This window comes from Eublepharis macularius, chromosome 4, assembly GCF_028583425.1.
Source record: "Eublepharis macularius isolate TG4126 chromosome 4, MPM_Emac_v1.0, whole genome shotgun sequence".
Taxonomy (NCBI): Eukaryota; Metazoa; Chordata; class Lepidosauria; order Squamata; family Eublepharidae; genus Eublepharis; species Eublepharis macularius.
Window position 1 is genome coordinate 152,978,063 of NC_072793.1, and position 22,894 is coordinate 153,000,956.

At 42.2% G+C, this 22,894-nt stretch overlaps 1 protein-coding gene across 3 annotated transcripts in view; it reads right to left on the reverse strand.

Annotated features, from left to right (window-relative positions):
* The window catches only part of CCDC71 (coiled-coil domain containing 71), a 42,704-nt gene extending 21,028 nt beyond the window's left edge, over positions 1–21,676 (reverse strand). Inside the window, exons 1-2 of one of the 3 annotated variants that reach the window (XM_054976873.1) lie at positions 21,595–21,661; positions 5,415–9,543 (exon numbers count right to left, since the gene is read on the reverse strand). In XM_054976873.1, coding sequence (XP_054832848.1) covers positions 8,286–9,482 — 1,197 coding nt within the window. In that variant the 5' untranslated portion in view covers positions 9,483–9,543; positions 21,595–21,661 and the 3' untranslated portion in view covers positions 5,415–8,285. Of the gene's footprint in view, positions 1–5,414; positions 9,544–21,594 lie in introns of those variants that run through there. The other 2 variants (XR_008596855.1, XM_054976875.1) reach the window with 2 other exon arrangements.
* Between the last annotated feature and the right edge of the window lie 1,218 nt (positions 21,677–22,894).

Sequence of the window (22,894 nt, forward strand, 5' to 3'; positions counted from 1 at the left end):
AGCGGTAGGGGACATCTGGAACATTGAAAGGGCAGTTTCAGAAAAATTCTGCATGAAAACCAAAATGAGAGAAAATCCGCTCTAATGAGATGGCCTGCTGTGGGTTCAGGCCCATAATACACAAGTCTGTTAATGTATCCTGCACCTCCTCCCACAACAGTACCAAACACCTGCTCTTAGAAGTGAAGAATGATGGGCAACTCATAGTAGAAAGTAATCAATGATAAGGGAAAGCCTAATGGTGTGTCAAGGTTACATTGCACACAAGATGGGTGACCACAAGATCAGGACAACGAAGGAGAGATCCATGGCAAAGCTAGCTTCCATAGAAGGAGACCAGGTTTGTGCTTGGCAATGTAGAACAGTTCACAAGAGCCACCCATGACACCTTCTGGGGGCCTGCAGAGGATGGCTGGCATCTGTAGAGAACTTACATGAGGAAAAGATTGTATCAAAAATATCACAGCCAGTGTGCTATACAAAAGCCACATCCACCTGCATAGCCACACATCTTTCTGCTACAAGAGAGGTACCCGTTGAAAGTGCTTCGCTTGTGAAGATTGGTAGAGAAAGCCTTGATAATGTGGTTCTTAAGTGCCTTCACATTAACTGTTTCTCTGGCTGTGTTGCTGCAAAGACCCTTTAACAGGCACTGATGTGGCTACAATACCCTGTCTATGGTGAGGGGGGGAAAGCAGGACAGGGGGCAATTCCAGACAATCATGTAGGGTCTCCACAGGCTTAAAGGCGTATCCTATTTGGTTCTGACTTTAGGAATGAAAGTATATCTTCAACACTCTTTATCTCCACAGTATGTACATGGAGGAAATTGCCCAAGTTTGTATTGGTGCATTGGGAACCAGTGTCATGCAATCCACACAACTAAGAGGTTTGCCTGACTAGTCCCCACGTTCCCATGTTTGTATGCTACAATATGAAATGGAAGAGACATCAAAACAAACTTAATTCCCCTTCTGAATTTGCTCAAGTAAGTGTCAGGAAACACATTCCAAGATGGGACAAGGGGTGGGGGGAGAGGATCCTGGCATAAGGGCCAATGACCAAGTACCTCTCATTCTGCAGCACAGAATGAAAGACTTAGATATTCAAATGCCCTATTCTGCTAAACAAAGTCAACATTGTTCCCATGGGACCTGACAACAAAATGGAGAAGATTCTCCAGGAAATGTAGAAGGCCTTGTAACTCTCATCTATGAACAGAAGATTGGTCAAACTACATGCATCTTTTAAAAAAACACTTCTTACCTTCATGTGCCCACATCTACTCAGAAGCAGCATTTCTTCACATTCATTACCTTTTTCTTCCCAACAAGTCAATACAGTACAAAGCCAACTTTCCAAAAAGACAAAGGCATTTGCTAACCATCAACTAGGAACAGGAAAGATTCAATCCAATTTGAAAAGGTAATTTGTCATGAGAAACGTGATCATTTTGAAGCAGTTTTGTTTCATGGGGCTGCAGCTGTGGATATATATGCAATAGGAAACGGGTTCAGGAGTTCCTCCCCTCTCCTGCTGTAACCCAAAATGCCTGCAGAAATGCTGCTACTAGGAGACAGGGAACCCCCCACAAACTGCATGAGGAGGAAATTAGAGCTCTGCAGCAGAAGGGAGAAGTGGCAAGCCTGTCCCCATGTGGAAATCCTCCACTGGATCCAAGCCACGGCCAGTGCAGCCAGGGAGGCTGCATATCATTGCCTCTCCAAAAGGCACACAGCACGACGGAAAAGTCCACTTACCATCTACAAATTTACACAGCCTTGAAGCTTGGTCAACAAGTGCCCATTCAACCCCTTTGTCCCAAAAGGTCTTCCCCTCAATGAAATCTCAGCCCATTGCACTCAGTTTAGTGTGATGGAATGTGACCTTAGGGGAGGAGGGCTCCACAGACTGCTAGAGTCCAAAGATGGACTCTTTTCACATCCCTACGGGAGAGCTCTGAGACAACCTTTACCAGATGACCAGTTCGCAACATCTCCCTAGTTACATCCATTTTAAGAAACATGACATATATTTGAGGCAGCTTCACACAAAGATAGACCATTAGTCCATGAAGCTCATTACTAACTATTCCAATTGACAGGGTTTCTTCAAGATCTCAAGGTGAGTCCTCAAAGATCCTTTTCAGAATTGTCAAAGAATGAACCTGGGATCTTGGCATGTAAGACTGTGCGCTTTATTTATGAGCTGTGACTCTCCCCCCTAGCAACTATTGGCCTCCTCACACACTCCTGGAAACGTCTGGGTAGGAGAGATTGAATGGATGAGGTGAGAGTTGACCCTATGGACAAAATAAGTAGTTCTCCTAAAGGAAGGAGGCCCACAGAGTCTTGGCAGCACATCTACCATGGCACATGTTGCTCTTAAAATTCTCTTAGAAGGTCAGCACCATTTTAAAATACTTGTGAAAATTAACATAGAAGGCCCTGCCTTGAAATCAGACTGCTGAAGAGGCAAACAAGGAAGGCATCACAACTTGTCCAACACTTCAGCTAAAAGGTATTAGAGACTTGTGGGCACTGGAAGAATTGCCCATCTGAACACTATCAGTCACCTATACAGGCTTTTCAAGCATCAACCTAGAAAGAATAGTACAGACCATGTAAAAGTGATAATTGAAAAGGCACAAAATATGTCTAGATTTTCTGTACAGATAAACATAACCATAACTTTGGTGTCTTCTGGACTGGAAAGCTTTATTGCAGTGGGCTTAGAAGGGCACTTCCTAGACAGCCTTCTCAACCTCATCTAGTGGTTTTCTAAGAACAGGATGAAAGCTTCACTTTTTGTGCTATTCAGGCAGACCTTGTGTAAATTAGGGCATTTAGGGGCAGGAACCATGGGGAGAACATGCGGATCCCAGCTCCTTCTCTACTGACTAAGCAATGACTTTGCCCTATAGCAACAGTATTTGTAGCCAAATCTTACACACACTTACTAGTGCACCCAGTGCTTCAGATCACAGCCTTACAGTGCAATCCTAAGCAGAGTTACTCCAGTCTAAGACTAATGAAGTCAATGGGATTAGACTGGAGTAACTGTTTAGGATTGCTCTGTTTGTCTTGTTTTAAGGGATGACACCAAGTAATTCTTACAAGAGCCAGAGATTAGTCAAGAGAAAGGGGTAGTGCATATGCTCCACACTTTTCCAGAGAGAATAACAACTCCTTTCAAGGTGGATTCTGGGAAACGAAAAGGAGAAGCAAAACCTCCACTCTTCAAAAGCATTTAAAAAAACCCTTACATAGTAAATTAAAGTATAACCTGAAGCATGTCATTTGAACTGTCACATGGCTGCTTCATCATTTATCCGGAATTATTTATGACATGAAAGACTTTTGGATCTTGTTTCTGTGACAATAGCCACCAAAATCAGACTGAAATAAATGCTCAAAAAAAGTTTTTGGCTTAAATAAAATACAGAAAACCAACAGTTGCACGATGAACATACAAGTCTAAAAGCAAGCAGCTCTACTTATCCCATCAAACATAATTGCTGTAAAACAGCTACTTTGCAACTCCCAAGAAACCATTAAAATTCCTTATTTTGGATTTCTTAAAACATGCTCAAACACAGATGGTAATAATGATACTGCTGATATTAAGCAATAGCAGGTAGTTTTCAAAACTCTCTCTGATACACTAGGGCTGTTTCATTCCCTCAGGCGCTCTTATGCCTATCACTCAGTGATGAGTTGCGTGCCTTGCATCTTAAGAAGACACAAGACATACTAGGAGTGTTTAGTGTGATGTGTTTGGAAACCCTACTCAAGCATTTTAATTTTTTAATTCAGATGTAGCTACCCTATACACATTTACTTGGCTATAAAAGTCCCATTGGATTTGTTGGGTGGGGTAACATGCATAAAGATCGGGAGGAGAGCCCTACATCTGGATAAGAATGAAGCAGCCATGAAAATGGCACATCTGGCAAAAAATGGCTTTGACTAGGTTTATTTTTGATGTTTTTGAAAGCAGAGACATGAAAAAAATGTGGCAATGCAAGACTGGTTATTATGACACTTTTCAAACTGGTCGTATGTCATGTAATGTATATAACCCTTCGCTTGTTGAGTCACATTTATTAACTTGCTTCAGCATTTTGTATTCTCTTCAGTATTCGGGTGTTATTAATTTACAGGGCCCCTGAAGACTTTTTTAAAAGTGCCCAATGCGTCAAAATCATTTTTGCCTCTTATTTTTTTTAACTCTTCTGCTGCTGCTACGTCCCTTTTCCTTTTGAGGCAAGATTTTAACATTGCCCAGACCATTACAAAAGGATGGGTACATGCACACGCGCACACAGATTCACACACTGACAGGCCCTCATCTGATACTAAGGTCGATGACAGACTGATATTCCCCTATGCCTGCAAATAAGATTTGCATCATAATGAGCTGCATTCAATGGCACCCATTAAACACAAAAACATCACCTTCTACAATCAAGATAGTAATTAGCTAAGGCAGGGACTGCCCCAAGCATGTCTACAAACTAACCAACAATCCCCTTTTTTGCAGGAAACCTTATGCTGGAAAAACTGCTCTTTGAACAGGCTATTTATTTATCCTGGCTTGGGATTAATAACCTAGGTGACCAGGCACTGGTGAATTTGCTCCAAGCTAAGAAGGGTCAGCTTTTTTCTTAAGGTCACATTTCTCCTTAGGACAGTTTATCCTATTTCACCTTGGGAATCTCCAAGTTCCTTCTTGTCACCACTGCTTGCTCCCCGATCTCCAGCACTTCAGAGGGCTTCTAAACCCATATTCCTTCTCTGAACACACTGCTTCCTTGCAGCTCTTTCGATGTATGAAAAGCAGCATATCGCAAACATACAGAACCTCCTTGAAGGAATAATAAAAAAGAAACCTGTAGCTGTTATAAACTCCCTCAACACCTACTCTGTTACGGAAATAACGGACCCCGAGCACTTTTGAGGAATCCACTGCTGGATTAATGTAACTTGACAGCAGAAAGTAAAGATGACAATTCCTGGATTTTACGAATGTTCCTTTGACTTTAAAGAATGTCAGAAATGTTTGCAGGGGTGGCTTTTCCAATCCCAAGAGCCTCCCTCACTGCAAGAGATACGTGCCAATTATCAACCTGACAGCTATCGCAGAAACCAACAACAGTGTAATCCTAAGAAGAGTTACATCTTTCTAAGTCTATCAAAGTCAATGGACTTATAATACAACTTTTCTTAGGACTGTCCTGCAAAAAAGCACCCTTTGGGAAGACCTCAAGGGAAAAACAGAAAACAAAAACAATAGAAAAATAGAAAATAGTTATGTTTTAAGTTAATGTGGAATAAATTTATTATAATAAAAAAAATAGAAAACAGAACATGCCCTACCCTCAGCCAAGAACTACATCAGTGAGGAGTGGTAGGGGTGATGTTCAAAGCCGTAAGAGTTAGGCCAGATTACATCTGTCTCTCATATGAAGCCACAGTATGTACGTATTCAAAGCCAGAGTCCAAGGCTCTTTACGCATTGTATGTTGTTTTTAAAGTTAATAAAAGGTTTATTAAATTTAAAAAAAAAGAGTCCAAGGCTCCACCAGAAATTAGGCTGGCTTGTTAAGGTGGCAGTTCTGAGTAGGGATACCTCTGAATGCCGCTGTAATGGTATTTATTGATTTTGACAGAGTCTTGAAGGGGGGACATGGCATCCATTTAAGGACATTGGAAAAATACAACAATTATATGGTTTTACACGAAGTCATGAAAGAGAAAGCTGAAGTAACATACAGAAGACCTTTTCTTTATCCTACTATTGAATACCCAGGACAGAAGAGTTTACAGGACAGTCAGATTTCTTCAGTTCAGAGAGAATGACCTAACTGGGACAGGCAAAGTACTGGGGACACAGAGAGAGGCAAAAGAATGTCTCCCCTTGCTGCTCAACAGCAGGAGAGACTCAGATCCAGAGACCCTCAGGAAATTAATATGTAGCACCCTGGGGGATGCAAAGATTGTCCCAGCATTGTCTCAGTTTGAGAAGATGTGTGGCTGAAGGTAGTAGCACTGGTTGCTATGTGATGCGAAGCATTTGCCAATCGTCCATGAAGGGAAGGTTGAGGCAGTTTGGAGCTGGGAGAAGATTAATGATCAGGTCAGCAGCACTGTACAAGAATGGGTTCATTCTCCTCAGAACAAAAGCTATCTCATAGCATACAAGAATCCTCCATAAACCTGGAGAAGGGCTGAGCCAACTTTACCCCACAAGAGAAAATGGGGGTAGTGGAGAGTGCCCAAAGTGACCCAAAAGAATGGGAGATGCCTCTATGATGCCTCCATGCATATTCCAAAACTTGCATCAAAGCCAAGGTGATAACTTCCAAGTATTATTTGGGGGGTTAGAGAATTTTTTTAAGTTGTACAGAATGAAAAAAGTAATCTGTGATCTGAAAATTCTTCTCCCTCAGTCTATTACCTCATTTTGTATAATTTGTGAAATGGCTGTTGGTTGTTAACCACCCTAAACAATGGCTGTTGGTTGTTAACCACCCTAAACAAAGAAGACCAAATTTTTTTAGAAACTATGACTTGCTAAAAATGACTGCAGCATAGCAAAACTGTATTCTGTTAGCAAGAAAACTTGGGCTTTGTCAATCATGCATGCTAACAGCATGTTTTCATTAAAATCTTAGTGTTTTTTTTTTAATCTATGTCATTCCCCCCCCCCCCCAACTCTGGTAACTGCGATTTTGCAAGAGCAGAACTATTATTGCCAGTGTGCCCTGTGGAAGCCCCAGGGCCTCACCAGGCTTAACACAAGCTTAGGTTTGCAGATGTGGCACCAACTAAAATGAAACTTTAAAATACTGAAGATGCTGATGTGTGTATTTCTGAACTCTCAGTGCCCCGTAGGCCAGAAACCTCTTCTGTGATTTTAGCGAATTCCCTCCTCAGGCCAAGCAATGGCATCCAGTATCCCCTCCATCAAGCCCAGCAATCTCCTGTGGCTATTGCAGCCGCTGTAACCTAGAAGGTTCAGACGCGTCTGATACATTCAGAAGCACAATGGCAGCAATGCGTTCCTCAGAAAGGGACAGCCTATTACTGGGATGTCTGGTAGCAGAGATGTTTTAACAATTGCACCTGAAGATACTGTTAACTAGCTATCAAGCTCTTAGGCTCAGAGGCAGCTACAGGTTCATTTTTTAACTTAATCAACAGCTGTAACAGTACAAGTCAACTCCATAGGGCTCACAGTCACTCTTGGGAGGGCAACAGACAGAAGTACAGAAGGTACAGAGGGCTGGAAGCTAGGTTTCTCTTGTGAATTCTACTAAGTTGCAGGCACCAAGTCTTCAGAAAGCTTTTCCATAGACAGAGGTGCTCCCTATGGCACATGTTTGGCAGCACTCAGTTGGGCCTCCTTCCCTACTCATGAGGGGCATGCTGGGGACTTGGTCAGTCCTTCCCCTTTGGCAGTCTTTTTTTTTACTGAGGGGCCACCATCCTTCTTCCACTGCTGCAGCCTCACAATCTGCCGGGGGTGTCGACATTGTAGAAGACGGATACCAGAGAAAGAACATGCTCTCTCCGATTCCGCCTTTCCACTCCTTTCCAGCAGGCATGAAAATGTGAGCCCCATCCAGCTGCACTGTGGTAGCAGCAGCGGACAACCATCCAGTGACTAGCAAATCATATAGGTTTATGGTGACTAAGGGAGCCAATCCTGGAAACAAAGGCCCTGTTATTTTTCCAGAACAACAACAAAAAAAGAAAGAAGGAAAGAAAAAGGCGAGGGAGAAAAGCTCTTGAACCCAATTCTAGAGAAGGGGGGAAAGACAAAGAGGTGGTCACATTCTGACTACCCTCGGGCAAATGCATATACATGAGTCAGTAGATATTTATATTTAATAAGTATACAAAATATGATCAAAATAAAACCCAGTAGATTTACAGTTTGAAAAAAAGAAAAAAGAAAAATCACAGTACAGCAATATTCCTGGTGCTCCCAGTCGTGTGCTCTGCCATGTTTACAAATGCACTGTAGAAGTATGTCCCAGAGGAAGCTGGTGCTCTGCTCCACATTTCTCTCAACAGAGCCTCGGAGACCTCCAGTATTTCTAAACACGGTTTTATAATCCAGCAGTTGTCCAGCTCTACAGAACTTTCCCCAATTGCTTCACTGTGGCAGGCTGCCAGAGGAATGCAGACACACGTAACTACATCCTCGCCATGCTCAGGAGCTGGGAAGTTGGTCCGGTCATCCTCACGGCGTGACCATGTGGCTCCAATGCAGCTGGCTCAAGGGACACTGTGAGAATGGGGCAAAGGCTGAATTCTGATAACAGGGGACAGATTAACCCTAAGGATCTTCTGCGCTCTCCTCCTCAATTCGTCGTCTGAAGAGCTGTCCACCTTGATGGCCCGGAATTTCAGCAGGTTCAGTGTGTTCGAAGCCAGTTCTGGTTTACTGGAAGATGGAAGGGAATTGGGTTTCTTTCTGCGCAGCAATTCTTTTGCTTCCTCAGCTCTTTTCCTTTTTGGCCCAACGGTCTCCTGTTGACTGCCACCTCCTCTCCATTCTGTTTTGCCCACAGATGGCTCTTTAGTTTTGGAGGCCCCTGCACTGCAGCTCTGGGAAGCACTTCCGGAAATCCTGCCGTTCAGGATTCCAGAGGCTTTACATGCATTGCTTTCCTGCAGCACCCCACCCTTTGGTCCTTTCAAAAGGCTTGTAGTCAGGGCAGCAGAGTCCGGCACCTTCTTTATTATGTGCCTATACCCTTTGGGGTCCAACTGAACTGGTGACATTTTTGTCGCCTTGACTGCTGGAGATTGCCTGGATGCATTCGCCGCCTTAAGGAGTTTAAGGTCTGAGGGAGAAATCCCAAGATGCCCTTGCTTGCATTTAGACTCTAGGCAGGATGCGGTGGCTTTTAGTGGGACTAAGGCTTCCAGCACCACAGACAGCCTCATGGCTGGATAGACACCAGGGTACATGTTAGCAGGGAAGCCCACTGCTGAGGCTTCTGATGTGTCTGAACGTGTCCGTTTCAATGAATTCAACAGGAGATTTGTAGAACTGATGCTCTTGGACAATGCTGTAGCCGGACCTTTAGGCGAACTTACTGTAATGCCTGCTAGTGTGGCAGGCAGTTTTGCCACCGTCACTGTGCTTCGAGCAGGAGCCTTAACAGAGTCCAAAATAGGAGCAGCTATTTTTGAAGAGTCTTGGGGGCTGCCTTTCACCTGGCTGGGTGTTTTGGCTGTGCACGAGCTATACCCATACACGTCCTTGCTCCTTAGAATAGTGGGCTGGTAGCCTTCCTCTTTCAGACCCTGAAGAAAAGCTACCAGCTGAGTCTCTGTGTCAGAAAGGTCCTTAGACATGGGGTTGAATACTCGGAGAGCTTCTTCCAATGCTTTCTGTCCTGCAGAGGAGATCCTTGACCAGGAATGTACAGCTTTTTCTTCCACATTGTCCGCTTCAGCATTCATGGCATTAGGCTAGTGGGAGCTTCTAACAGGTCCAAACCACTCAGAAGCCAATGCAGATCACCTCAAATGAAAAGGGGGAAATAGCAGTTACCTTATGCACTGAGAATCACCCATCTGCAAGTGTTTCTAGTTGACTCTTAAAAGCCACAAGATACTTCTGCTAATTGGTTTGACATTTATAGAATACAAGTTTAAAATGAAAACTGGTTAGTCCTACCAGAATTTCACTGACCAAATCTGAATGCAAAAGTACATTGCACAAGTAGTTTTATCTCAAGTTTTAACAAAAAACTGAACAAGCAACAGTAGGGCTATTGTATCCTCCAGAAAGTTGTGTCCCCCTCCTCCCCTGGCGTCTCTGCACATTCCCAAATGATTTTTTTTTTCAAGAAAAGATCACTCCAACTTACGTTTCTTTAGAAAAGTTGTATTGACCTGTTAATTTTCAGTGACATGCTTAGGCCATTATGTGTCAAAGAATTAATTTGCCCTACCGATCTCATGATGAGTCAAATTCCTCCTCAGCACAATATATGCAGGAAATTGGTCAGTGAGATATTCACAAAGTTCTAGATAAGAGTTGGAATTCTGGTTAACATACTTCATAACAGTAATACTGGGCCACAATCTAACATTCCATTAAGTCAAGCACATCCTTCGGCAAGTGACAGACTTGTTCACTGCATCATGGTATCATCAAACCAAAAAACAACTTAGGAGCAAAGACTCCTTGCGCTCCAGTCTTCCACAAGTCTGGCTACCCACAATCACTACTTTTTAAAACTACTTTTATAGTTATCATGATTCCTATCCAATTACTTTCAGTGTCAACAACCATCATGCCCACACCCATTTATCTGAGAATGGTCAAGCAGGACAAGCAAAAGTCACTTGCAACTGCCAGAAATAGCTGCCCATTCTCCTTTGCTTCCACCCAGAAAACACACACAGCATCATCTCTCTATAAAACACTGGTAACATCTCCTAACTGCTGCCTGATAGTTCCCCGCTTATAGGTTCATTCATAGCAAGCAAAGGTAACACAAAGATTACATTGAGATATCACAAACAAACTGCAGTTTGTTCATGGTGAGAATAAACCCAGTTTACACTCTCTCTCTCCTCTATTCATGCACAGGCTGAAAAAATTACTGGTTTAGGAACTCTTCTATTTAACCACAACTGGCACAACACCCAAATTGGAGACTCTTAAATGGCAATATTTTTCTTGCCTACAAATCAGTATTTTCAGCCAGTTTAACTGTGGCTTAGACTCCCAGATATCAGACATTGCAGGGAGACTGAAAACTTCCGGGTTTAAGGGTTCAATCTCAGTTCTGCATGCAGAAGGCATACGAGCCACAGGATAAACCAGATTCTATTTTGTCAAAAACCAGTTGGAGTTTACACACCTAAATGTAGGCAAAATGTTTCCAGTTAACAAAAGCAATTTTAACAACTGGAGCTCACAAAGCTAAAGAACAGGCACAACGCAAGGCTTCTGCAAACCACTCTACTTGCAAATCTAGAGACAGCACTGCGCCATGTTATACCACTGCAGTGGGGGAGCTCTCAGCTAGACCTTTTAGCAAATGGCACTTAGGACGAGTAGGGTCAAACTTCATTTCCTGCAACAATGTGTTCTAAGAGTGTTTGTGCGTATGTTGGGAAAACACTGAGGAATCTAAAAATCTGTATTGCAGAACATAAAAGTAGTATTTGCCTTTAAAAAGCAGGTGCTCCTCTGATTAATTATTTTATAGAGCATAATCATCATCCCATGGGCCTGTCATTCTGGACCATTCAGACACTAGGCAGCCAAAATGATAAACTGTTACTTAGAAAAGAAACTGAATGAATTTTGAGATTAGGTACTTTGGTTCCTCAGGGGTTAAGCGAGGAACTGGATCTCTTGCACTAACACAGATAAGAGACCTGCTGCTTTTTGTCTTTTCTCTCTGAGTTCAGCAACTGTTAATAAAGCTCTGAAGGTACACATTTAGAAGTTAGTTGTGTTTTATATATTTTTCCCAACTAGTTGGCCCATGAATTATGTGAAATTTTATGCTTGGAACATATGATTTTATCTGTTTGTGTTGGTGGATAAAGCTCTATATTGCTTTGCTACTGTGCATGTTTTGTTGTCCGAAATATGATAATTGGTATAGTCATTAGGATTTTTCAACGTATGTAATATTCTCACTCATACTCATTCATTCAGGTTTCTTCAAATGTTTTAAAATATTTTTTTTACTATTTTTCCTAGGATGTTTCAGATCTCCTGACAAAACTACAGTAAAATGCAGAAGGGCATTTTAGTATTCCATCAATAAATTTTCAGTTTTCCACTGCACTATCAGCATTTTCTTTACCTTCCTTCATCTTGGTGGCTGGTACAGCCCTCTTGTTTTGCTGTTCAATACAAATATTCAAGCCAATGCTCCTGGTAAGCCTTCTAAAGGGTCCCTTTGTTTATATAAGTTGAATTATTATCTTAGAGACAGCAATCCCACTCAAAACCTTCCAATTGTCCATCTGGGCCTTACTCCTTTTTTCTGCACCAGTGGTGATCTTCTCTATGAGGTTCACTCTATGGACTCAGCTCTCCTAAACCTCATCTATATTCTTCCCTGGGCATATACCGTTGGCAGTCCGCAAGCTGGGACCCATTCTTTCAATCGTCCTCTTTGATCAAGCTTCCTCCTGGGCACGTTCTCCTGCAGAGCCACTTCTCAACTTAGCTGGGCTACCAAACTGCAATGCCTCTTGGCTGTATACCACATCAGTTTTTCTGCTGCACTGATCTTCTCATTGAGCTTATGTACAGCTTTCATGATTACAGCACTGCCATCCACTCACAGACAGTTCACTTGCAGGGCAAAGACTGCAGTCTAAGATCAATAAATCACCTTCATCTCTACCTCACTTGCAGCCGCCCCATGAAGGATGCCAAGTCTGTTATCAACAAGGGTAGATGGCAGGGGCTATAATTAACCCCCAAACATGCATATACATGGTGCTTGACAAAGTAGGCATCAAAGTCTGTTACACGGTTTTGTTCCCGGGTTTGCATCTCTGTTAGGTAGTGTGCCATTGTTGGTGTGAGACACAAATCCAGGAACCAAACCTAAATGTCAGCTTTGTCCCCATATACAATTCTGGCAATATTATTACAGGACCTAATTGTATCAGCTAGTATGACTGGGAAAAATTCATATATGTGTAAGTAAGAGATTGAGTGTAGGAATGATGGGAAAATTTTAAGGGGGATACCATTGTAAATGACATTTGTGATTTCACTTAACCTAACTGAACACCAGGCAAGAGAGGTGATGTATGTAACTATTACAAAGGTAAAGTCATGTGTTTCCTGTTATGTCAGGGAAAACCAAACTGGCAACACAAAATCAACGTAGGTGATACCTATAGCAACTCCATCCTATGGAGTTACTGGAGAGAGAGCAGATGCAATTGACAGGGGAATTGAAAGTGACGGAACTGGGAGTCATAATACCTTCAAAGAGTCCTTGGGCTGTACCTGTGGCTCTTGTTAAAAAGCCAGACCAGTCAATAAAGTCCTGCATTGACTACAGGAAGCTGACTCAGGTGACTGTGCCAGGCACATACCCAATGACCAAAGTGCATGGACTAATAAAGGTGTTAGGGGGTGCTAATTTTCTGTCTCTGATATGACTAAAAAAATCTGGCAAGTCCCCACACTGGAGAAAAAGATCAGGCCAAATCTGCATTTATTACCAAGCAGGGCTTTTTGACTTTACAGTTTTACTCTCTGGTCTCCAAAATGCCCTTGTCTCATTCCAAAGGTTGGTCAACAAACCAATTCTATACGTTATTCCTTTTTTAGAGACCAGTCTGCATTACTGTATATTAACAATGTAGGTGTGTTTAGTAAATCTGGAAAGAACATAACACACACTTATTGATAGGGGTCAAAAACTATCAGTCATAGAAGGAGTATCTGGAAATAGTTTAGTTCTTAATTAAAGCATATCTGTGGGGAAGAAAATTTACCCTCCATACTGAGCACTTCCCTCTATGCTGGTTATATAATGCTAAAAGGAACAATGGAAAATTATTGAGATGCAGTCTAATGCTCCAATATTTTGATTTTAATGCAGTACATTTGAAAGTACACAAAAATGTGGTTGGAGATGCATTATCTAGACCTTGCTCAATCCATGTCTCTAAAAAAGGAGTAATGCATAGAACTATACCAACTCAACTGTGGTTATCTATGGAAACGGTTATAATGGTTCTAACATACAGGTTTAACATATCGTACAGGGATCCCCAATGTAGTGCCTCTGGGCACCACGGCATCCACCAACACCAACCCACTAAGTTTTCTTAGAAACTGGCAGGGTCAAGTGGGGCTGAGTTTCTGATACTTATGGTATAATGCTGGCAGTGGCTTTATGCAAAGAACTTTATCTGTGTAAACATCAGAGTGATAGTCTAAAAACATAGTAGGACTTCCTTCTGACCAAGTATGATACGTCAGCCCAGCTTAAATGCTTAATACACATAACTGGAACTTCTACCAAAGTCATCAGATCTTTCCAACTTGAATATATTTTTATAATTCAAGTGGAAATGGTTTAAAGAGATGCTTTGGTAAAGGGATGGGGCCTGCAGACTATACTACTGTGTACTGTCTGTTGCTGCAAGTATGCTTCTACTGGATAGTTTCTGCATCATGTAATATGTCATGTCAATATGCTTACGTTTTGGCTTGGTATTACTTTGAGCTCTGTACCAATCTCTGCTTGATTTCAAATTTCTGCAATCCTTACCCTATTGTATTGTTTATTGAATATCACTGCTGTTGATTGCATTGACCTACACTTTGTCATCAGCCTTGAGTCTTAGCAAGAAAGGCAGACTATAAATAAATATAATAAATACAAAACATCACTACATCAAATTTTGGTCACATTTAAAAATCACTGATGTTCCTATCAAATTTGGACAGAATCTCTATTAGCATACATATCACGTAGGCAACAAGCTCTCACCGGCCTTTCAGCACCAACTATTATTGTTACAAGAAATAGTGCAGGCTGATTGGGCTCATGAGATGGGCTGATATAAAGTGGAGAAGAAACCAGAAAGATTTCCCCCCTTTTCCTTTTGCATAAGTGTATTAGATGCCTGCAAAATGAAGACAAATACTGCCAGATGAGGGTTTCTTAGCTAGTTTCTATGCATACTTATTTTGTGTGTATGCAAGAAACTATTTTTAAACAATATATTAATCTTAAAAGACATCTCATTAAACAGTTTGTCTGAAATGCTGAAGAGCTACTATCAAAGTTATGCATAATCTCACTCTCTGACATTTTGTGGTTGGCCCACCTCCTGTGGCAGCCATTTTGCAGTTGGCTCCACCTCCCTCTGTCAGAATTCCTAAATGCGCCCACAGGCTCAAAAAGGTTGGGAACCCTTGATATAGTGGATGGTAAGTAGTAAGAAAATAAAGTTGTAATGCTTTTTTGTTTACATTGCTCAGGGGAGACCTGCATAAATGTCACCAAAGCAAGGTCCTACAAAGGATGGGCATGCAAGACATGTTCTCAACTTCCACCATCCAGGAACCTCAGCCAATCACTTTCAAACAGTGGCTGAAATAGGGGAAAGAAGGAGGGGGAGTTTGGCAGTTTAACTGTTGGCCAACTGACATAGTTGGATTTTGGTGAAGAGTTAGGTCTGCTGATTAGGGAGGGAGTCCATTAGGGAATGTGAGTATTTTGAAAATAGGTAAGAATTTGGGTGCTGTTCCCGTCAAAACAGTTAAAAGGCTTACAGTTCTAAGTTGTAAATTTAAATGAGTCAACAAGTAACCTGCTTCTTAAATGTTAAGCTTTCTCATGCCACAAATCTTCAGTAACTTTATTACTGCAACACTGAAAGGACTGGAGAAAAAGAAACAAAGAAACCACCAAGCCATTCATACCACTGAAATAAACCTGTAACTTAGTGGTTTTCATCAAGCCCACTGTGTAGTTCCTTCAAGCCTAGCCTATAACAGGCCAAGTGAATGCTGGGTAGCACTCTGAATCAGGGCATTGTCTTCACTGAGGACTAGAAAACTAAGTGGCCCCAAAGCTTCAATTATAAAAAATAAAAGTATAAAGAAAGAACAAAAACAAAGCAAGTTCATAGGGTGTGAAATTTAAGTTCATTGTTTCCCAATGCATTGTCAGGGATTCTGTGAGAAATAAGCTAACAATTCAAGATTTAAAAATAAACAAGCCCAAATATAACACTGAATGTAAACCTTGTATTGACTTTGGATCTGAACTTTATTTTGATATTTAAGTAAACTTTTTTTTAATTTAATATTTGAAAAAAATTACGTAATACAAAAAAAGAGGGAAAATGCTTTGCTTTTTTCTTATGATGTAAGCTGACATATATCTATATCTATAGATATACCTAGATATATAGTAGCTGTTTACAAATAAATTTCTTAATAATAATTTAGCAGTAATTGAATTGCACTCCCCACCATCAACTTTGTTTGTAAACATTTTCATATGTGGGGGTTCCTCAGGATTTGAAAAATTAATGCAGGGGTTCCTCCATGGAATAAAGGTTAGGAAACACTGGCCTAGTTTCTAGATATGGCATCCTATTCTACAGTCACCAATTATTCCCAGATACATACAAGTTATCACCTATAAAGCCCTTCATGGCTTCATACCTGCACAGCTCTACTGAAGCATTTTCCTCATTAGAACAGAGCTTTCGGGATTCCCCCCTGCAAATGGGTATGATCAACAGCTGCCTATACCAGAGCATATTCTGTCACAGCTCCCACCTGTTGGAGCGGCCTGCTTGACGATGTCAGGAAGGCTTGCACATTCCTATCAACAGAACTATATAAAGCGAATAAAGTTATAGTTAAGGTAGTCTTCACTGTGTATACTATGCTTTTTTAAAAACACTGTCCTCTAATTTTGTGATCTAGCTTTATCACTGTTGTATGTAATACAATGTTCTGCTGCGTTGTGCCTGGTAATGCTGCTTTCTTGTCTGTATCAGCATGTTCTCATTTTGTTAGTTCTATATATTGAACTGTTCTTACTGCATTGCCTTTAGTTGTAATCTGCCTTGAGCTTCAACAAGAAAAGCAGACTATAAAGGATGTAAATAAATACATGCAAAGCACGTACTCTACCACTCAACCATGGTCCCTCCCCTACGCCCCTATAATACTACTGCAAAAGTGTTGTTTTTAAAAAGCAAATGGAGAAGAGTGAAGTATCTTTTGCTGCCCAACTGTCAAAGCCTAAACGTCTTCTCTCATACCTAAGGGATGGAGAGAGATTAACAGGAAGTTCTTTTTAAATTTATACTTATGATTTGTACTCTACCATTCCTCCAAAGAAGCTGCCCAAGGCAGTTCAGTACATATAATTATAAATATTATATTATTTAATTCATGTATATCCCACCTCTCTCTTCAGTGGGGGCCCAAAACAGCCTATATCATTCTCCTCACCTCTATTTTACCCTCATAATAACCCTGTGGGGTAGGTTAGACTGAAAGCATTTGACTAGCATAAGTTCACCCAGCAATCTTCCATGGCAAAGCGAGGGCTTGAGCCTGGGTCTCCCAGATCCTAGTCCAACACTAACCACTACATCTATTCAAAAGAATGAAAAGAACAAGCAGCACTGGTAGGTCTACTTTGTGAAGGGGCTCCATGACTGTGGTGCCACCACCACCTCCGCAAAGAAAGCCTAGCTCCTCTGATCTGTAAAACAGCAACCAATTCATAATATATTTATGGCTGCCTAGATAAAAGAAAAAAGGTGAAACAGATGCCCAATCCCTTTCATTTTCCTCTTAACATATAGACACGAGCATGTGTCTAAACAACTACAGCATATTCACTATAATAATAACAACATTCAATTTATATACCACCCTTCCGGACCACTTAACGCTCACTCAGAGTAGTTTACAGTGTGTTGTTATCCTTCACAACAATCACCCTATGAGGTGGGTGGGGCTGAGAGAGCTCTGAAAGAGCTGTGACTGACTCAAGGTCATTCAGCTGGCTTCAGGTGGAGGAGTGAGGAATCAAAATTGGCTCTCCAGGTTATAGTTCTGCCACTCTTAACCACTACACCAAAGTGGCTCTCCTACAAATGATAATTTCCATCCATAACTGTCTCTTGATTTACTGGATCATAAGATACAGGCAGCTTTGGCCTACTGCACACTCAAAACATGGGTGCCTAACCAAACACAATATTAGGCCTAGTTTACATATGCCAGGGAATGAAGCAATAGAATATTGCACTTCAGAATGCAAGTCGTGGGTTCCAGCTTTGAAAGTTCCATCACATAAGTAACTTCACATAAACAGAAACTAGCACAACATCGAGAAAGCTTCTATCTTTTCTTACTCTTTGCTTGCTGTGTCAGTTTTCCAATTGTAAGGTGTTATGAACATAGGGCAATATTTCAAAACCAGTTAAACACATGTCAATCACAAACAAAACACTCCTCAATAGCACTTACTCTGGATTCATGGGAAAACCAATTCATTTCCAAAAGAAGATCCAAATATTGTATCTTGTCACCCTCAAAACTACTAGAAACGGTTACTAAAAACCAATCAATACTAGCAGCAACTCCAAGACATTCCTGGATTACACAGGTGATCAGAAAAATGGTTAATGATAACACACATCTCAAATTCAATTAGATGAACCTAGGCAACATGGACAGTTAGAAAACTGTCAACAATTTCCAAGCCCTCAACATAAAAAGCCATCATATCCTTGCATAAATGGGGAGAAGTATTCACTCAGCAGAAGACTGTAAGAAATAAAGTCTGGCCTTGGAAGAAAGAGTGCTACAAGAATTGCACTACAATGACAAGCAGGTGCAGCGCACCAGACAGAGAAAAGGATTTCATGAGCTCAGGCACTCCACACCTTAGCAAAAAATGTAAATTAGCATGCAGCAAGGAGTTAATTTATTTCCAGTACTGGTGTTCTTGCTTGTATCAACATCATAGACAATAGGTAGACATATTGGTCCACTCACTACAGGAATAGAATATCTATCTAGACAGAACAAAATGACACAAAATAGTGGGCAAACTTTATTTCTCCAGAGCTCTTAGGTTGGATGTTTGCTACAAAAATCAAAGACAGGGGACAGAGGGGAGAAAGAGAAGGAATAAATGGCTCAGGGCCTCATCTCAAGTTTGAAGCAGTTGTAAAATAGAATACAAGTGTTGCAGCCTTAACTAGATTAGAAACAATTGCTTTTTTATTTATTTATGCCTTTCTTACTGAGACTCAAAGAGGAAAACATAGTACAAGTCCATACAAACTCTGGCTAGTACATTCAATAAACAATACAATAGGGTAAGGATAGCAGAAATCTGAGAACAAGCAGGAATCCAATACAGAGCTGAAGAAAATTTCAAGTAGGCAGCAATATTGGTCTGCAGTAGAACAGCAAGATTTGAGTCTAGTGGCACTTCAGAGACCAACAAGATTTTCAGGGTATAATCTTTCAAGAGTCATAGAATGATAGGGTTGGAAGGGACCTCTAGGGTCATCTAATTCAACCCTCTGCACAATGCAGGAAATTCACAACTACCCACCCCTCCCCACTGCCCGAGTGACCCTTGCTCCATGCCCAGTAGATGGAAAACACCTCCAGGATCCCTAGCCAGACTGGCCTGGGGAAAATTGCCACCTGACCCCAAGGTGGCAATCACCATTACCCTGGGCATGTAAGAAGGGCCACAAGAACTAAGCAATGATGTAACCCATTCTACCCTCCCCCTCATGATCTGCCCAGGTTCACAGAATCAGCATTGCTGTCAAAAGGCCATCTAGCCTCCACTTAAAAACCTCCAAAGAAGGATAGCCTACCACCTCCTGAGGAAGTCTGTTCCACTGAGGGACCACTCTGTCATGAAGTTCTTCCTAATGCTTAAAACTCTTTTGATTTAATTTCAAGCCGTTGGTTCTGGTTCAACCTTCTGGGGCAGCAGAAAACAACTCCGTGCCATCCTCTATATGACAGCCCTTCAAGGACTTGAAGACAGTTATATCACCTCTCAGTCATCTTCTCTCCAGGCTAAATATCCTGAGCTCCTTCTGTATCTGAAGAAGGGAGCTTCGACTCTGGAAAGCCTATTGCCAGAAAATCTTGTTGGTCTGAGGTGCAACTGGACTTAAATAGAGCTGAAGAAAAAATTATATTTGCAAAAGAGAGCTCATCATTTCTTTTGTTTCTCTGTCCATGTGGCCTCTGATGCATCTAGAAATGTTTTGTGTTAATAAACACCATCCTATCTGCAACTCCTTCTGTCACCTGTTTTAAGACCATTACAAAACAAAAACTTGGGCTTTTCCATTGTGTCCGGAAATATTTCTCCCTTCTGCCACATTTTTCTACTGAAAATCCAGACTAATTAAAATTTCTAGGTAACTTCAAAGCTTGGTCACTTTGTGAAATTTCAGCTGAGCCCAATTAAAAAGGTACTGCATCACTGTTGTTTATGGACACATCACATGAATGACAGACGTATTACATACACTGTCTACACCATATTGTTATGGTTTTATTATATTAGTAGGAGTTTTTTTGTAAACTGCTTAAGAACAGTAATAGGCTAATAACATTGTTTATTTCATTTAAAACATTTGTATCCCGACTTTCAGTCCAGTTATGGTCTTGAAGTCAGTGAACAATTAAAAGACATTAAAATAAACTTTAAAAACTCATGCATATATGTAAAACAGCAGCTGAAAATAAACTGAAAGAGCAATCAATAAGATTGCACCAAATGATAGAAAAAACTCTTTATGAGCTTGGGGAAGACAACGATGAGGGGAAGGATAATATGGGGTACATGCTCTTTCAAATATCTTCCACTGGATTGCCAAAGGTGCATTGAATCAGAAACTTGACATAGCCATAACCTTAAGCAACATTTGTAAATGCCTAAAATACAGTTCTTTGCATCCCACAATAATGAGAAAAAAGTTTTGTCATTGTGAACTTTGATTTGCAAAGCTAACTTGGTTAGCTCTTTTTCCTGTAGAAACCTTATGAAAAGTGTTTATTTTTTATCATTCAAAGGAAATGAGAAGGTCTTGAGTAGAATTTTTAAAACGTCCAGGTCACACACCATCACATTCTTGACTGATTCCAACAATTCCACCTGTTGAGATGCTTATCATCAGTGGGCATTTGGGGACACAAAGAAAGTTTGTGTGAGAGGCAAGGTTTAAAGCAGAATAATTAAGAAAAGACCGACAGGAGGGACCCGGTGAGGTCAAAGCTACTTTAAAAATGTTAGCTCCTCTGCCTTCTATAAAACTCAACCCCCGTCACAACTCAAACACCGACAAAAAAAGTCTGGCAAATTATCCTCTGGCTGTCTGGTTTGCTATGCAAGTGCCAACTAGAGGCACCTAGGTTAGGGAAAGAATAGAAGAAGCAAACCCCCTCTCTACAGCTGCGAGCAAGAAAAGATCTCCTTAAGAAAAGACTTCGGGAGAAGCACGAAGTAATCTGGCCAATAACCCCAGAGAGGTAGCCAGCCATATTCCAGCGACTCAATCTTCGTAAGTCTTTACGGTGCCCCTGGGCGCCTGCTTAATTTCTCACTCGATGCCTGCCACAGGGAGGCAGGGCCAACACACACTGGCGGCACCGGGACGCGGGGGGTGCGCCAGGGGTGGGGATGAGAGGCGCCCCAGAAGGCAGAGGAAGGGGGAGCACAAGCGCTGAGGAGGCGCCAGGACCCGGGCAGGCGTGGCCCGGAGGGGAACAGCCTCCGACTCAGGAATGGGAGTGTGGTGCGGATTGTGCCCCCGCCGGGCCTTTGGAGGAGGGGGCCCTGGGACCCCAAGGAGGGAAGGGCGGGGCACCATTCCCTACCGGGGAGGAGGAGGAGGAGGAGGAGAAGGAGAAGGAGGGCGGCAGCGGCGCCAGAAGGGGAGAGAGGCAAAGAACCACCCGGGCACCCCGGCACGAGCTCCAGCCCCGGCTGCAGCGCCCCCACCAGGAGCCGCCGCTCGCGGTCGGCGCCGGCCCGCAACCTACCGGCCGCCGCGGGAACCAGAAAAAGCCACTACGCCGTCCCAGCTGCTGTAACATGGCCGCCCGCCTGCGGAGTGCCGGAAATAGTAGGCCACATCCGCTTCCGGCAAGGCGAGAACTGCCCCAACTGCCCCCCTCGGGGGTGCCCCGGGAGCCCCGCCCTCCCTCACCTGTTGCTTCACCTGGGCAACACCCCCTCGGCGGCTGTTGGCCACACCCACCAATGGGCCTCGCCAAGTCCCGCCCATCAGGCGGTTCCATGGCCCCGCCCACCGCGAAGCTCCGCCCACCAACCTCTTGCACCCTGACTGGCTTCCCAGCCTTTTTTAAGTCTTGCCCACCCATTCCACATAGAGAGGATTTACTGGTACACCTTTTGAACCTCCTTTCTTACCATCCATTTGGTTTCCCTCATGATCCACATTGACCCCCCCCAGTTGCCTTCACCTTGCTAGTTACTCCCCAAATATCTACCCCTCCTCTCTGCCCTAAGTACCCTTGCTTGAGATTTTCCACTATTAGTTAGCCAGAAACCTTTTTATCTTTCCTGATATTTTTGCATGTGTTTCTATCCCACTTCCCCCCCCCCCACAGGAGACTCAGAGCAGCTTTCCAGTAGCACCGTCAGAGCAGCTGTATTACACAACAATGTAGTATAGATGTATGGTAGACCAACAACAACAGCAACACATTGCTTTCTCCCAGTTCACAATAGGCTTCTTCTGCTGACCTGCAATAAATGCTGTCTGGATCCCAAACCGCTATGCCATCTTCAATCTCTGCTTAACTTGCTGATATTTTTCAAAGTCATACAAACCTCCCCTTCAACCACCACGCCTCTGGACTTGGGAAACTGCTGAACTTCTCAAAGATAAGTTTGCTTCCCCCACTAATCAGCTTTCTTTTCACACTGGGTTGGATGGATCCAACCATCCTCCAAACAGCCTTCCTCCCACCTAAGGATTTCATCTTATGCATCTTTTCCTCTAAAAGAAGTGCTACTTACATTGGAGGAAGTCTCTTTAGATTGGAAGAAAGCTTATGCCAAAAAGAAAAGTGAGCTCACCCACCCTCCCTTGATGCCTGACTCATTATTAGTCAAAAACAAAACCATCAAAATCAAGCTATAGTTTAACAAAGAGTACTGATATGTGAAATATTGTTTACCAGTCACAGTGTCACTCCAACGATGAATGGAAGGCTATTTCTTCCAACAAAAGACAACAAAAAGATAATTTACAGGGACTGATAAGTTACAAATTTTTTTAAAAGGATTATTATGATAACTCCGATGAAGAGAGTA